This window comes from Terrapene carolina, unplaced genomic scaffold (genome assembly GCF_002925995.2).
Source record: "Terrapene carolina triunguis isolate 2854851 unplaced genomic scaffold, T_m_triunguis-2.0 Scaffold30, whole genome shotgun sequence".
NCBI lineage: Eukaryota > Metazoa > Chordata > Testudines > Emydidae > Terrapene > Terrapene triunguis.
The window spans coordinates 10115926-10131093 of NW_020664381.1; the positions used below are offsets into that span (position 1 = coordinate 10115926).

The following is a 15168-nucleotide window of genomic DNA, read 5'->3' on the forward strand; positions in this document are numbered from 1 at the left end:
TTCCAAACACATGGTGATATAGATTTTAGAGGAATCCTGAAACATCTTGTGAAGTTTTAAACTATTTTGGAGCATGCTCTGAAAACAGCAGTGTACACGACAGTTTGCATTTGTGAAAAGTTTGCATTTGTTTTCACCTACTCATGTGGCATTGTTTATAAATCAGCACACTAACTTAGCTTCAAACACTTGTAAAACCACTAGGGGAAAGAGGATGTCAACCTTCCCATCTTCAAATCCCAAACGTATATGCAGTAGTGGCAAGTAATTAAGTCTAACTAGTGACCTGATTTGTTGAGTGTTAAGGCACACTGCGTATACGAACTGAAATGGTGAATAATACAATGTATTCCAATAATACAATAATCCAAAGTATTCCCTTCTCACACACGAAGCACAGAGATCTGCAATACCTTCAGCAGCATTTGAAGCCCACACCAGCTTGGGGAACATGAGAATTTAACATGTGTGCTGCACAAAATATTTTTCAAACAGAAGCTACAATCCTGCAAGCAAGCAATATTAATTTCATTTACAGCTTTTTAAAGAGATAATTTGATGTTAAATAGCTCATGTACATTCTCATTTGAGTGTCCCCCCACATCCTTACACTGAATGCTTGATAAGTGACAATTCTGAAGCAGTGGTTTGTTCACCAGTTAGTTTCCCAGTTCCTAAACCACTTAATTTAAGATTAGTTACTTAAAGTTAACACCAGCCTATTGTATAGCATAATTTAATGTAATGGTGTAGAAACATAATTATGGTGATGTACAGAAGTATGCCAATTAGTGCCACTCACCTCTTCCGGTAAAGTGATGAGAAGATCAGCATTCAACTGTCCCACAATTCTTGAAAGAAAATAGCTGCTACAAGCTGCAAGCACAGATCGATGAGCCCGAAATCGTTGATCTTCCACTAGAATAGTAACATCACAAAGAAGATCTTGCTTTCTCTGATCATTGAGACTAAGTAGAACATTGGTACTGTGTACCGAAGACTCGTATGCAAAAACCACACTATTCTTCTCGCTTAAAGGCATTGTGTATCAGAAGTATTAGGGCTATTCTCAGTGGAAAGCATTCTTCTATTCTTCAAACCTGAAAAGAAACATGAAAATTTACACAGTACATAAGTATCTGATAGGAATTCAACAATAAGAATACTATGACTCATAAGAAAGGACAATTTACGTTATACATATTGCACCCTTAAAAAAAAAAAAAGATCACTGTTTAAGTATCTAGATTCTAAGCTAAATGAAATGCAAACAAAGAAGATAGTTTAGGTACTCATTTTTAAGCAAGTTTCAAAATACATTCTTTTAGTAAACTCATCTTTAATTATATGATTTTGCTACAAATAAATCCTGCTCCTACTACACATGGAGGAAAAATACGTTTGAAAACAGCATTTGAAAAACTATCACACACTGGTTTTTGGAGATGCATGTTGATTAAAAGTGACAAAATTTACCACAAAACTCTATGACATGAAATAAGTATCTATATTTAAAGACCTTTTCCTGACTGCAGCACTTCAGAAATTGAAAGAGGAACAAACTATAGAGGCTCTAGATCAAAGTTCATCAAGATACTACATAAGCTGCTTTTGTTTGTTTAATGTGGTGTATACAAACAAATTCAAAGAAATCCTACAATATGCTACTTACATACAGCAATAATGACTCAATACCTCAAGTGATCCCACAATAAAAAAAATGGAAAGAAGATATGGAACATTTTGCAACTAGTTAGTTGGTTTGCATGGCTGCTTGGTGGCCTTATGTGGAACATGCTTGCATTTTCAGGGTGCAAGTGCCTGCATCATAAAGACAGTAGAAACAAGCATCTTCATTGGCAGTCTCAAAAGAGGTACCTGGAAAATGAGTTGAACAGCCATGGAAATGGAGCTACTATTTGATGCTCAGAGATGATCCCCTAGAAATCACAAAGCAGATTCGCTTAAAAAAATTTGTATACATACATTATGATTACAGACATGATGTCACTTAACATGATTTTTTTCAACTTTTTTCCACATGGCCTTGGAAAGTAGCAACATTTTTATTAGGGCTGTCAAGCGATTAAAAAAATTAATCGTGATTAATTACACACTGTTAAACAATAATAGAATACCACTTATTTAAATATTCTTGGATGTTTTCTACATTTTCAAATATATTGATTTCAATAAGAACACAGACTACAAAGTGTACAGTACTCATTTATTTTGATTGCAAAATACTATAAGTACTGTAGTGCAATCTCTTTAAAATGAAAGTTGAACTTATAAATTATATACAAAAAATAACTGCATCCAAAAATAAAACAAACAATGAAAAACTTTGGAACCTACAAGTCCACTCAGTCCTACTTCAGCCAATTGCTCAGACAAACAAGTTTGGTTGCAATTTGCAGGAGATAATGCTTCCCACCTCTTGTTTACAATGTCGCCTGAAAGTGAGAACAGGCCAGCTACAACAGTGCCAGCGAAAGCATCGCAAGATATTTACATGCCAGATGCACTAAATATTCATATGTCCTTTCATGCTTCAACCACCATTCCAGAAGACATGTCCATTCTGATGACACGATAATCATAGAATATCACGGTTGGAAGGGACCTCAGGAGGTCATCTAGTCCAACCCCCTGCTCAAAGCAGGACCAATCCCCAGACCCCTAAATGGGCCCCTCAAGGATTGAACTCAACCCTGGGGGGTTTAACAGGCCAATGCTCAAACCACTGAGCTATCCCTCCTGAAGAATGATACACAGGATGCCATACAATCTCTACCCAGAAAAATAGTTCAAGTTTGACTCAAGCAGTGGAAATTTAGTTATTTCACACCATCTTGTGAATATTCAAAAATGCAGTGCAATGCACAATCCCATTCTGGCAGGGACGTTTGTCTGACACGATAGCTTAGATACCAAGTTTAGAGATCAAGTTTTCATAAGTGCATGAATCCTAGCTAATACCAGCTGCCTCCTCATTTGTAACGGTCAATTCTCCTTGTAGTTTTTTTAAACTTACATTGTAACTTTGAGTAGATCCTTCCCTTGAACACTTAATAGACTGATATTGTAACCCTTTAATCTAAATTTAATAGATTTAATTTAAATATTGCTAATGCTCCCATTTGTTTTGGAAAACAAGCTCCTCCACATTTACTATCAAAGGTGAAGGTTCTAAACCAAGTCATTTGGACTTTTCAAAATACAATCCTAAACACTGACAGTGATATTTAGTTCATTTTTCATAGTAAAGGGGACTTTTTTATTCTTCTCACTGACATAATTCACACATTTTTTTCCATAACTCTTCTAATAACTCCATGTACCAATATATTTGATGCCAGATTTAACAAATATCAAAAGTAAAACCATTTAATTAACAGGATTGTTTACCATTTCTTGAAGTAAATAATCAAGTTTTCTTGTCATTTGGTCGAAAACGTGCATTGCCAATAAAACTCTCATAACTTCGCTTTTGTAGCATGCTGTTAGATAAGTGTTGGTATGACACCGGCCTTTTTCCTGATAAGTAAATTTTAAGAGGCATTAACAAGATTAGTTGGAAAACAAGGCTCATCATACAATTTACTCAAAACCCTTTTCATTTGCGAGTGAAGTGATTTTACAGTGCCTTTCACCCATGATTTAAAAGTGCTTTGCTCGATAATGATCCAAAGCAGAGCAGACCGATGCATATTCATTTTAATCATCTGAGTCAGATGCCACCTGCAGAAGGTTGATTATTTTTTTTTGGTGGTTTGGGTTCTGTAGTTTCCGCATCGGAGTGTTGCTCTTTTAAGACATCTGAAAACATTCTCCACACCTCGTCCCCCTCCGATTTTGGAAGGCACTTCAGATTCTTAAACCTTGGGTCGAGTGCTGTATCAATCCTGAGAAATCTCACATTGGTACCTTCTTTGCATTTTGTCAAATCTGCGTGAAAGTGTTTATAAAATGAACATGCGCTGGGGTGATCATCCGAGACTGCTATAACATGAAATACATGGCGAAATGTGGGTAAAACAGAACAGGAGACATACAATTCTCCCCCAAGGAGTTCAGTCACAAATTTAATTAACGCTTTTTTTTTAAACAAGCATCATCAGCATGGCAGCATGTCCTCTGGAATGGTGGCCGAAGCATGAAGGGACATACGAATGTTTAGCATATCTGGCATATAAATACCTGCAACGCCAGCTACAAAAGTGACATGTGAACGCCTGTTCTCACTTTCAGGTGACATTGCTTCTTTTAGCAATTGGCTGAACAAGAAGTAGGACAGACTGGACTTGTAGGCGCTACAGTTTTACATTGTTTTGTTTTTGAGTGCAGTTATGTAACAAACAAATAAAATCTACATTTGTAAGTTACACTTTCACGATAAAGAGATTGCACTACAGTACTTGTACAAGGTGAATTGAAAAACAGTATTTCTTTTATCATTTTTACAGTGCAAATATTTGTAATAAAAAATAAAAATATAAAGTGAGCACTATACACTTTGTATTCTGTGTTGTAATAGAAATCAATATATTTGAAAATGTAGAAAAACTACCAATTTAAATGTATTAAATATTTTTGGATTTCTATTGTTTAACAGTGTGATTAATCGCAATTAATTTTTTTAATCGCAGTTAAAAAAAAATTAAGAGTTAATCGCATGAGTTAACTGCAATTAATCGACAGCCCTAATTTTTATTCAATTGTTCAAAAATGCCCAACGTTAAAAGAGCATTCTTTTTAAGTCAACAGGAAAAATTCATCTTTAACTTCATATGCTGCTATGGAGTAATACCAGAAATACACATTGCTTAATATTTGATCTATATGGTGGTTTGAGGGATACCCAGCAATAGTGGCAATGGTAAGAGGTATTGTTTGTTTTTATATTCTTGGGGGTTGGTATACGGACAGTTCATTTACTTGTAATTTTGTCATTGCATTGGCAAGGTTTGTAAGATACCTAGAGATTGAGATAGGTGTTTCAAAATTGAAATGTCAAGAATGCACTGTAATGACTATTCCTCTGTCTAGAAAAGATGGACCCAATTCCCTCTACAACTAATCCATCTACCAAACCAATCAAGATAACTAACTTTCCTTTCCGCTCCCCAGTTGCTCTCTCTCCTTCTGTCCTTTCCTTCCCACTTTATTTATTTTCCCCCTCCTCTTACCACCTCACTTTGTTTGCATGTGTTCTTTTCTTCCACACCCATTTATCGCTGCTGTCTCATTTCCCCACATTGCGTGATCATTCTCTCTTCCGCTAATTTGCCTGTCTCCGTGTTGGATGAGCAAAGGCTCTGTACAATAAAAATAGCACACGTCTCCCAATATGCACAAGTTCATATGTTTGAACATGCAGTTTCATCAAACCCCAAAAACACCAAGCCTTTTCAAGTTTATCTATAACATTCTTCCATTACCCATTGTTATATTGATGTCACCTGACACTATTTAGTAGAAGTGTCACCCCTCGACCCCTGATGGAAAGAAAGAGGAGGGAACTATAAGAGTAAGAACGATAGTTTCCAAAATATGGGCTTGATGCCAAAATTTGTTTAGACTGATATGACTGATAATATTAGTATCCCCACTGGGCTGTGAGAGAGATTCTGGGTTGGTGGGAAAGCTTCAGATTATCAGTAAATCAAAGGAGTGCATGAATACAAGATTTAAAACACAACTTTAAGACTCACAGAAGAGCTGATACATTCCATTTTCCTACAGAAATTCCTAAACTCTCAGGAAAGAATGTGTGTGGAGAAGAGGAGAGTACCCAAGGAAAACAAAGACAGCAGACATCCTAGCCTCTCTGCCCCTTGTTATCTGCTCTCTTCCAGCATCTGGCACAGACCAAGTTCACTCACATTCTCCAGTCCTATCTCTATGCTATATTTGTACATCCCCACCTTCTTCAGAGACAGACTCCTGATGGAACACAGATGGTCATGGTTGAACAAAGTTGTGAAGACAAGTTGGTTGATACCAGGCTGCCCAATTTTTTGTAGACCATGACAATCTGTATTCAGCAAGTGTCAGCTAACTGCAATTAAAAGATGTTGGGACCAGAGTATGTCACATTTAGCTGACAAGGCTGAACACAATTTGTCCAGACAGCTGCATTATGACCAAGAGTGTCAGTTAAAGCTAATCTTGAACTATGTTCAAACACATCTGAGTATTATAATGTACACAAGGTCACTGTCATTTAACTGTGGTAGAAATCTCTGCATTCAGTCTACCCTGCAGCAGTGTTGGTTGCACTGCTGCTAGAGAATTTTCTTAGTGCAGATACACCCTTAAAGTTAAGATACTTTAATCTACCTTCATAGCCTAATGTCAGCCAGACTTATATTTTTCCACTGGGGGATGCTATAAGAAGTCTGTATGGTTTTGTCAACACTAGGGTTGTTTGTTTTTTTGGGGGGGAGATGAGTTAGGCAGGGGTAATAGTACTAATACTGGTAAAAACACTACAACCTAGTCTGTTAGCACTCAGTACAATGTTAGTGTTATAGTAATCCAGACAACCTATTAATGAAAAAAAAAATTACAGAAATTATGCTCGCTATTTTTAAGCGGTCAGCAACAGCAGTGAGATATCAATGACACCAATAACTAGAACCAGAAAGTTCCCTGCACTACACTTAACATTAAAGGGAAAGCCACAAGTCCTTTAAAACAAGCCCACATAAAATTGGATCTTGAGAACATAAGAACAGCCATACAGGGTCAGACCAAAGGTTCATCTATCCTAGTATCCTGTCTTCCAACAGTGGCCAATGCCAGGTGCTTCAGAGAGAATGAAAGAACAGATATCAAGTGATGCATTCCCTGTCGCTCATTCCCAGCTCCTGGCAAACAGAGGCTAGGGACACCATCCCTCTCATCCTGACTAATAGCCATTGATGGAACTATACTACATGAACTTATCGAGGTCTTGTAGAAGCAAACAGCTTCTGAAGAAAAGGAAGTCAAGTTGAGCACAGCAACCAGAATAGTTGGCTAGAAATTTTTTCCACAGCTGGAAGGGTATATCACCTCAACTGAACATCTATCGCAGGGCCCTCATTTAGACAGTGAAGTTACTCACTAAGGTAAATGGGGTAGGATGAGGGATAGATTCATACTACTGATGCTGATGTTGTTTGGCTGGAAACAATTTTCTGCAGGGCAAATTTTACAGCCAAGTAGCCTATTATTTTACATTGTGAAGACCAACTTTGTGATACCAACCCTGCCTTGACAAAGAAAGTGAGGATTTTTAATAATACAGTAGAACCTCAGAGTTATGAACACCAGAGTTACAAACTCACTAGTCAACCACACACCTCATTTGGAACCGGAAGTACGCAACCAGGCAACAGCAGAGACCAAAAAAAAAAAAAGCGCAAACAGTACAGCGCTGTGTTAAACAAACTACTAACAAAATGAAGGGAAAGTTTAAAAAAAGATTTGCTAAGGTAAGAAAATTATTTCTGTGCTTGTTTCATTTAAATTAAGATCGTTACGCATTTTTCTTCTGCATAGTAAAGTTTCAAAGTTGTATTAAGCCAATGGTTCAGTTGTAGACTTTTGAAAGAACAACCATAATGTTTTGTTCAGAGTTATGAACAAACTTCCATTCCTAAGGTGTTCCTGAGGTTCTAGTGTATACCAATTGTGAAAAATAGCAAGAACTACAGAAAAACAAAAAATTAAAAGATGAGAAGTTTTTCATGTCAGGTTTTCCACGAATACAGCCCATGCCATTGCTGTAAAGCCTGAGTAGTCTTTTTTTTTTTTTAATGTGAGAAAGACTTCAAACTAACATCATTTTAGATTTTAAAAACAAAACAGACATTTCAGATAACCAAAACAAGTTAATTATTAATTATATGCAACAGTTTACATAGGAATTGTGAAATATATAGGGGGCCCCTTGTTTCCAGTTTTTATTTTATTTATTTTTTTCCCAATAATTTATCAGTGTTCATTACCACAACAACAACAAAACAGGTGAAAATAAGTGCAAAAAACTATTAATTTTTCTGGGTAAATATCAAGGTTTATTTTGGTGGATGGAAATACAGGGGAAAAAGTTTCAGTAGATAAATGCTTTGAATTCTGTTCATCAGTGTGGTTTGCTGCACAACTAATACAGAACTCAAAACACAATGCCACCTCTGAGTTTAAGAAAACAATATCTCTCTAATCCCCAAATAAAACTTTTCATTTGAATAAACAGCTTACTGTTATAGTCAGAACTATTAGCCTATAAATATTTACATTTAACAACTGGGCCACACCATTTGCAGTGCATACCCTCAATTTCATTCTTTTCTCCTATTTTTGTTTCTTTGAAACTTTCAAATACTTTCTTGTGCTCTGAAACATATTCTGATACAGATTTTTGTTTTCTTTCCATTTTAGTGTGTCAAATCTTTAAACAAACAGCTTGAAATGAGTACGTGGTCGGCGTGAGATTCATCAGTACGTTCAGATGCGCACGCACTTTGGCGCTTGCGTGCGTGCCTGTTTGTTTATTGTGTGTATCTTCTAGACTAATACATAGTCTTACTTCAACAGGCAGCTTTGCATATACACACAGATTAATGTATTATCATAATACATAGGAAAATACAATGTTACATGAGATACTAATAAAACTAGTTTTTTTTTTTAATCTATTTGAATGATACAAACGTAAGGTAAAAATTGGAAAAAAAATGAATACTTTTTCTAAAATCCAGAAAATTTTCAGTAAAAATTGTTTTAAAATGAAAATGAAGGGGCTTAGAAATATGTAAATTTAATTAATGTAATGTAATTTAAGTTAAGCATTAAATTCCATCCTATCTGAGGAGTCATGCCATACAAAAATGTATACGGCATTAAGTGTGAAACGCAAATAAAGCAGTAAATTAGGATTCCATGCTTCTATGTTCTTAACTCATCCCACTGATCCTACATATTGTAGTGCAGAGAGATAAATGGTGGGTGAGCGTGTATACAGTACCCAAAGGTCTCAAAGGCACAGCAAGGAACTAGGAATACGATGGGAAGCTAAAAAAAATAGTGAAATGCAAAACTGAAAACAGATAAGCTTTGATTGCGAGGGTGAAAGCTCACACAAAGCTAGTTGTGTCTATAGAAGATGGTGAAGTAGGTACAAATGACATACAGTTATAAAGCAATTTTTTAAATTGCTTTTTCCACTCTCCCAAATGAAATCCTAATGCACTAACTCTGCCTGCTTCACCAAATGTAACCAAGAATGAGACAACATATACACCAGAAATCTCAACCAAGGTTTTTCTCTATATGAATCCATTCCAAATCTATCTAGTCCAGTTAAAATATCCACTCCTTCATACTAGAGAGGACCAAAAAGACTATTACGCATATGGAGATAAGGATAGTCTCCACCCTATGACCAAAATGCATACAAGATGATTTCAAATCTCTCCCCACTTATATGTTTAAAGTCAGCAGTGAGCTGCCAGCACTACTTCTATCACCGTGTTTAAGTTTGGTCCCTTCAGTTCACATTAGTTTGTTTAAACCATTCAGATGCCTTCAAATCAAAGTTTTAAAATCAGCACTTTTAATCTAACTGATTTTTTAATTTGTCACTGACAAGCTACTCCTTTAAAGAACTCAAAATAAAATAAGTTCTTATTTCCATTTTTTAATTATTTTTGAGCATGAAATCCAGATTTTGAAGTGTTTTAGATGCATAAAACACAGGAAACTGCACCTGGTATTTCAAAGTTTTCAGGAAAGGACAGTTTCTTTTCTTTTAAAATTGCTCTCGTTAGTGAAATGCGTCCTCCTTGTCAAGTCTAAATAATGGCATATAAGAAAACAAAAGGAAAAGAAAGTACAGGACCACAAATGCTCATGGAAAAAAACTATGTCAAAAACAGGAAAAAGATTAAACAATATACAGATAAAGCATAGTTTAGAGAACTAAAGACAAAGGTCAAAATGATGGCTATCTTATTGTGGTTTTTCAACTGAGAAATTAGGGTTACTCCCCCAGCACAGGCTTTAAATATTTGTCCAATAAATCATCTATTCTTCTCTTACGTTGGGGCTCAAACACATGATTAGAGACTATATAGCTGTACTACCATGTCCTTGTGGCTGTACATGCACCTGCAGACCCACCATATTCTCTGTCATATGCTAGACCCAAAGATGGCAGTTTTCAGAAGAGATGTTAGGATAATATTTTGTTTTAGTATCCAAGGGTATTTAAGAATTGCCCTTCCTTGAAAAGGGATCATCTGGGGAGCATAACCAGCTCCACAGTAGACTTTTAAAAGGTAATGAGTCAGCAGGCATTACTGCACATATGAGTTGCTAAGTTTAGTCTACTTTAGGGAAAACAAAGAAAAAGCTTTTTTTTATTTTGATGTTTATGGTGTATCTGTCTCTTAAGAGAAGTATATGGGGCTATTAAGTTTTTCTACTTAGTGACAGTCTTAGTCATGTCCCCCCCAACAATCCATAAATGAGCAAGCAAAGCATAAACAGTAGCCAAATAAACTGTCAGCACTGACCATTCTATTTCATTATTTTAAAAGTGAACTTTTAAAGTCTAAATCACATTGTCCCTTCAAAGGATAAAAAGCTAGCAGCTTATTTTAAAACTAATACTTGAGTAAGAAACACTATAAATTAGGCAGCTGATAACTTGTAAGAGAACCTCAAATATCAGCATATTACTGTAAAATTAACACATAGGGCAGGTCTTCACTGCCTGCCGGATCGGCGGGTAGGGATCGATCTATCGGGGATCGATTTATCACATCTTGGATAAACCAATCTCCGAATGCGCTCCCCGTCGACTCCGGAACTCCAGCTCGCGAGAGGCGGAAGCGGAGTCAACGGGGGAGCAGCAGCGGTCGACTCGCCGCCGTCCTCACGGCCAGGTAAGTCAACCTAAGATACGCGTAGCTGAAGTCGGCGTATCTTAGGTTGACCTCCCCTAGTGTAGACTAGGGCATAGTCAATTAAAATAATTTATACCAGATTAAATGGCCAAATGAACGAGATAAGAAGAAACAGAGTACGCAAGCTATTCCCTTGCGACACTGTTACAGTTAGGTCAGCAAGAAATTTCCCTATGAGATAAACAGGCCCTTCCCCTCCACCCAAATAAAAATAAGAAGAAACAGATGCTGTGTGAGAACTCACTACTAAATTAATATGAAACTTCTATCATGTCCCACTTATAAAATGAAACACTGTCTTCAGTGCTATAACAGTGTCAAGGCCCTTGGGCCAGAAATTTTACATAACTTTAAAGTTGTACATTCTTTTGGGAAATATGGTCCTATGTACATACTTTATTTCACCACCCCAGCATATTTTGATACTCCACTACAAGAGATATTTTTGGTTCCTTTAAGTGCAATTCTACTCCGAAAAGTGACAAAATGTTAATCTGCGCTCCATGTTTTCTTTCATGGATTTCCAGATCAAAATATTTAGCTTACAAGTAAAAATAGTTTTCCGTCTTAACCACCAGCCTTACAAGCTTATCTTGTGTTCTCAAAGTCCAGCTTGGTTGTTTATTTCTTGTTCATCACCACCAGTATAAAGATTCTGCAGAGCAAATTATATCTCAGTGACATCTGTGTAATCCCAATGCCTTCAGTGGATCTCTACAAGTGTAACTTGAACTCAGTAAACATCTCTATAAAGACTCACAAGAATGCACACTATTTTAACGGTGTTGGCACTGCATTGCTAACATAAGTAAAAAGCAACACAAAATAATTTCTCTCTAAAGTAAACAGATATTGCCAAATACACACAATGGAAAGATTTGAGTAAGAAAGTGGATTAAAAAAAAACCCCCAAAAAAACCAACAGCAGCAGCCACCTCAAGTCACTTTTCAGGGTAGAAAAAGCCTATGAGATCTATAGAAGAATTGTGTGTTTCTGGTGTTATTCTTATTAAAACAAATAGTTCATCAGTTTAAAGTTTTACACATCTGTGTTGTTATAATTGTATTGCATTGGAATGCTTTAAATAAAGTTACATTTTAAGATCAGGATAGGTTAGTGGTAATAGAGAGCAAAAGTTACAGGTACCTGCAATTCTTGTTGTAAAAAAAAAAAAAAAAAAAAAAAAATTTTATATATATTACACATCTCCACACACACACCCCCACACACCACTGGAGTCCTAGGGCAAGTCTACATTAGAAGTGCTTTGCCAATATAGCTCCTAATGTGGACACAATGCACCAGAAAAAGTGCATTCTTGCAGATATAGCTTATTCCAGCCACTCCTCCCCACCCAGCCCCACCAAGCGAAATAAATTATTCTGGCAAACATATTTTTGACCCTCCTAGGCACTGGTAGGTTTGTCTCACATGCAGAGCAAGATTAAGTACCAAAAAACCCTTTACGTTCCATGGCCAATTCCTTGATGAATGGAAGATGAAAGTGTTCCCCGAAGCAGATTAAAAGCACGTATACATTTATCAGGATAAGCAAAACAAAAACAAAAACAAAAAACCTCAAAAATCTCCCAGATTCTGAAAGAAGGTGGGTAACAAGTGAGAGTTCAGCAACATCTCACAGTACACAGGTAAGTAATTTCCTTTTCTTTAAAACTATTGTGTGATCGTTTCTTATTCTTGAATGGGTTTTACTTGTTTTTTTTGGTTTGTTTTTGGTTTTTTTTTTTTTTTACAGAAATGTGTCAGCACTGTGAAAGACAGTAACAGTAGTGCATAGATTATTTATGGGACACACACACACAGCGCTAAGGAACAGACTCCGCAACACACACAACCTAAATACAGATTTTCCTCTTAATGGTGAAATAAGGTTTTATAAATGTAGAGAAAGATGACCACATGGCTGCTGCAAGACTCCTGTACTGAAACAGATTTAAGGCTAGCAGTTGTACTGTATGCAAGAATGGACTGAGTGCTGTAAGGACATGCAAGTCACAGGCCTGCCAAGTTATAATTATGAGAAATCAGACCATAACTGAGACGTGGCTCTTCTGGTCATAGTTATGTCTCTTTAATTTATATAAATAAAAAACTTGGGTGGACTTCCTGAGGGGCCTTGTCTATTCCAGATAAAAACATAAGGACCTTTTGTCATTGAATTTATGGGATGTGGACATGAGTAAAGGAAAAACGGTGCCATGACTGGCTCATTTAAAGTCCATCACCACCTCTGTAATTCATGTATTACATTGATTGCACCACTTTAAGGCTTGTGCCAATTTCTGCAGGTATAAGTTTCACACTGAGTGATATCATTGGAACTAAGAAAAGAAACGTCCATGTAAGTAACTTGGACTCAAAGATATGATGTGGTTCAAAAGGAGCTTTCATCAGCACCACATTAACATCCTGTGCCAAAGAGGATGTAAATTTTATGGTGGGGGGGAAATACATCCATCTGAACCTGATAAGAAGGTGCAGAGAAACTACCTTACCATATTAATTATAGGGCAAGATAACTAGTAAATGAATATAAAGCAAGTAGTCTCAAAGCAAGCCTCAAACAGATACTAGAGTCCAGCCGTATTCTGTATGAGGTATTTGAAAGGATCTCAGTCAGTCTTTTCATAGCAAAAAACCCTTTCTACATCAAGTCTTCCTAGCAGAGCATCCCAAGAAATCAGAACTTGAGACACCATGATTCGGTTTTCTCATGAGTCAGAGAAATATACTGGATTAGAATAGAAAAAGCGGCATCATAGTGATATGATCAGACTCATTCTGATCATCTTTTTAAAAACAAAAGAACCTGAGCCTTGCATACTCTGCAACAGCTGAATTTACTATTAAATCCATTTCTCAGTAAAGAGTTGTGCCTCAGAAACAAATTTCTAGCCCTTATGGCAGCAAAGAAAACACTGAAAGTGTTAGCCTGTACAAACTAGTGCAATACTAGAGTCTACAGACAACCTGAAACACAATAGGCAAGAGGTATGAATGATACTTGTATCTCAATGACGTAAGTTTGAAACCTAAAAAAAGACAGTTTAAATGTCACCGCTGTTCACTATTTCACTGCTGGTCATTTTAATAGAAACATCCCACAAGTGTGCTTACCCCACAATCCTTAACTGCCTCCCACACCTCCAAACTGCCCTCTACTCAACTGCCAGCACCTCCAGCTTCTCCATTTGTGTTGTCCATACAAAAAGCTTTGACACACCAAACACCGGAAGTATGGAGAAATCATAAGATCAATTTCACATACTACCATAATAGACATGAGATACTCTATTGGTTGCATTATTTCATTTACTTAAATATTAAAAACCTACTTTTTATAGTTTAAATGAAGCAGCTGCAAAATTTCCCATGTACTGCACCAGTGTTTCAGAACACTGGAATCTTGCCATAGAATTTAGGTCTAGGTTGCCAAGTAGTCTGAGGCCTCAGCTGATACCAACTCCAACAGACCACATTTGTCTTTACTAGTATAGGATTAGTATGATAGCTGTACACATTTCATCAACTTTCATAGCTCTAATCAGGACACTTGCTATCTTCATAGGAACTAGCAGGGAAAGCACATGCAAGCTTCCTTCACCAATGTATAGAGAAGGCTCAACTTGCCAGAACAATGTTTTCTTGGCACCAAGGGCAGCTTCTTGTTTAGCCAGATGGTAAACAAATACACTTCTGAGGTCCCCAAATGGAGGAAGATCTGATCCACCATTCTCAGAACCAGTTACAGATGTGTTTTCCACCAATCAGCTAACTCTGTGAGTATGTTTTCCTTTACTTCTAAATCTGGGGCCATCAGACATTTCCCCCTCAAGACACTCCCCACCCTCCCACCTGCAGAACTTTCCAACACAACAAGCATGACTCTGTTTCTTCTGTAGAACATGGTGACAATTATCCATTTCAATTAGTACCACATTTGGGATATTAATCCTTTGTGGTAAGTAGGATAAGTCTCACTTTCTGAACACCTATGTGCAGTTAACCTCTTCAGGAACTCCACATGAACTGCATAACTAAGACAGAATGACTCTCTAGTAACTAGTATCAGAGGGGTAGCCGTGTTAGTCTGGATCTGTAAAAAGCAACAGAGAGTCCTGTGGCACCTTTAAGACTAACAGATGTATTGGAGCATAAGCTTTCGTGGGTGAATGCCCACTTCGT

General features: G+C 36.8%; 1 protein-coding gene across 1 annotated transcript in view; it reads right to left on the minus strand.

Annotated features, from left to right (window-relative positions):
* LOC113406383 (transcription regulator protein BACH1-like) overlaps positions 1-15168 on the minus strand; it is a 45944-nt gene that overhangs the window by 24018 nt on the left and 6758 nt on the right. Inside the window, exon 3 of the mRNA XM_026650972.2 lies at positions 803-1100. Within this exon, the coding sequence (XP_026506757.1) occupies positions 803-1042 (240 nt within the window). The 5' untranslated portion in view covers positions 1043-1100. The remainder of the gene's footprint in view (positions 1-802; positions 1101-15168) is intronic.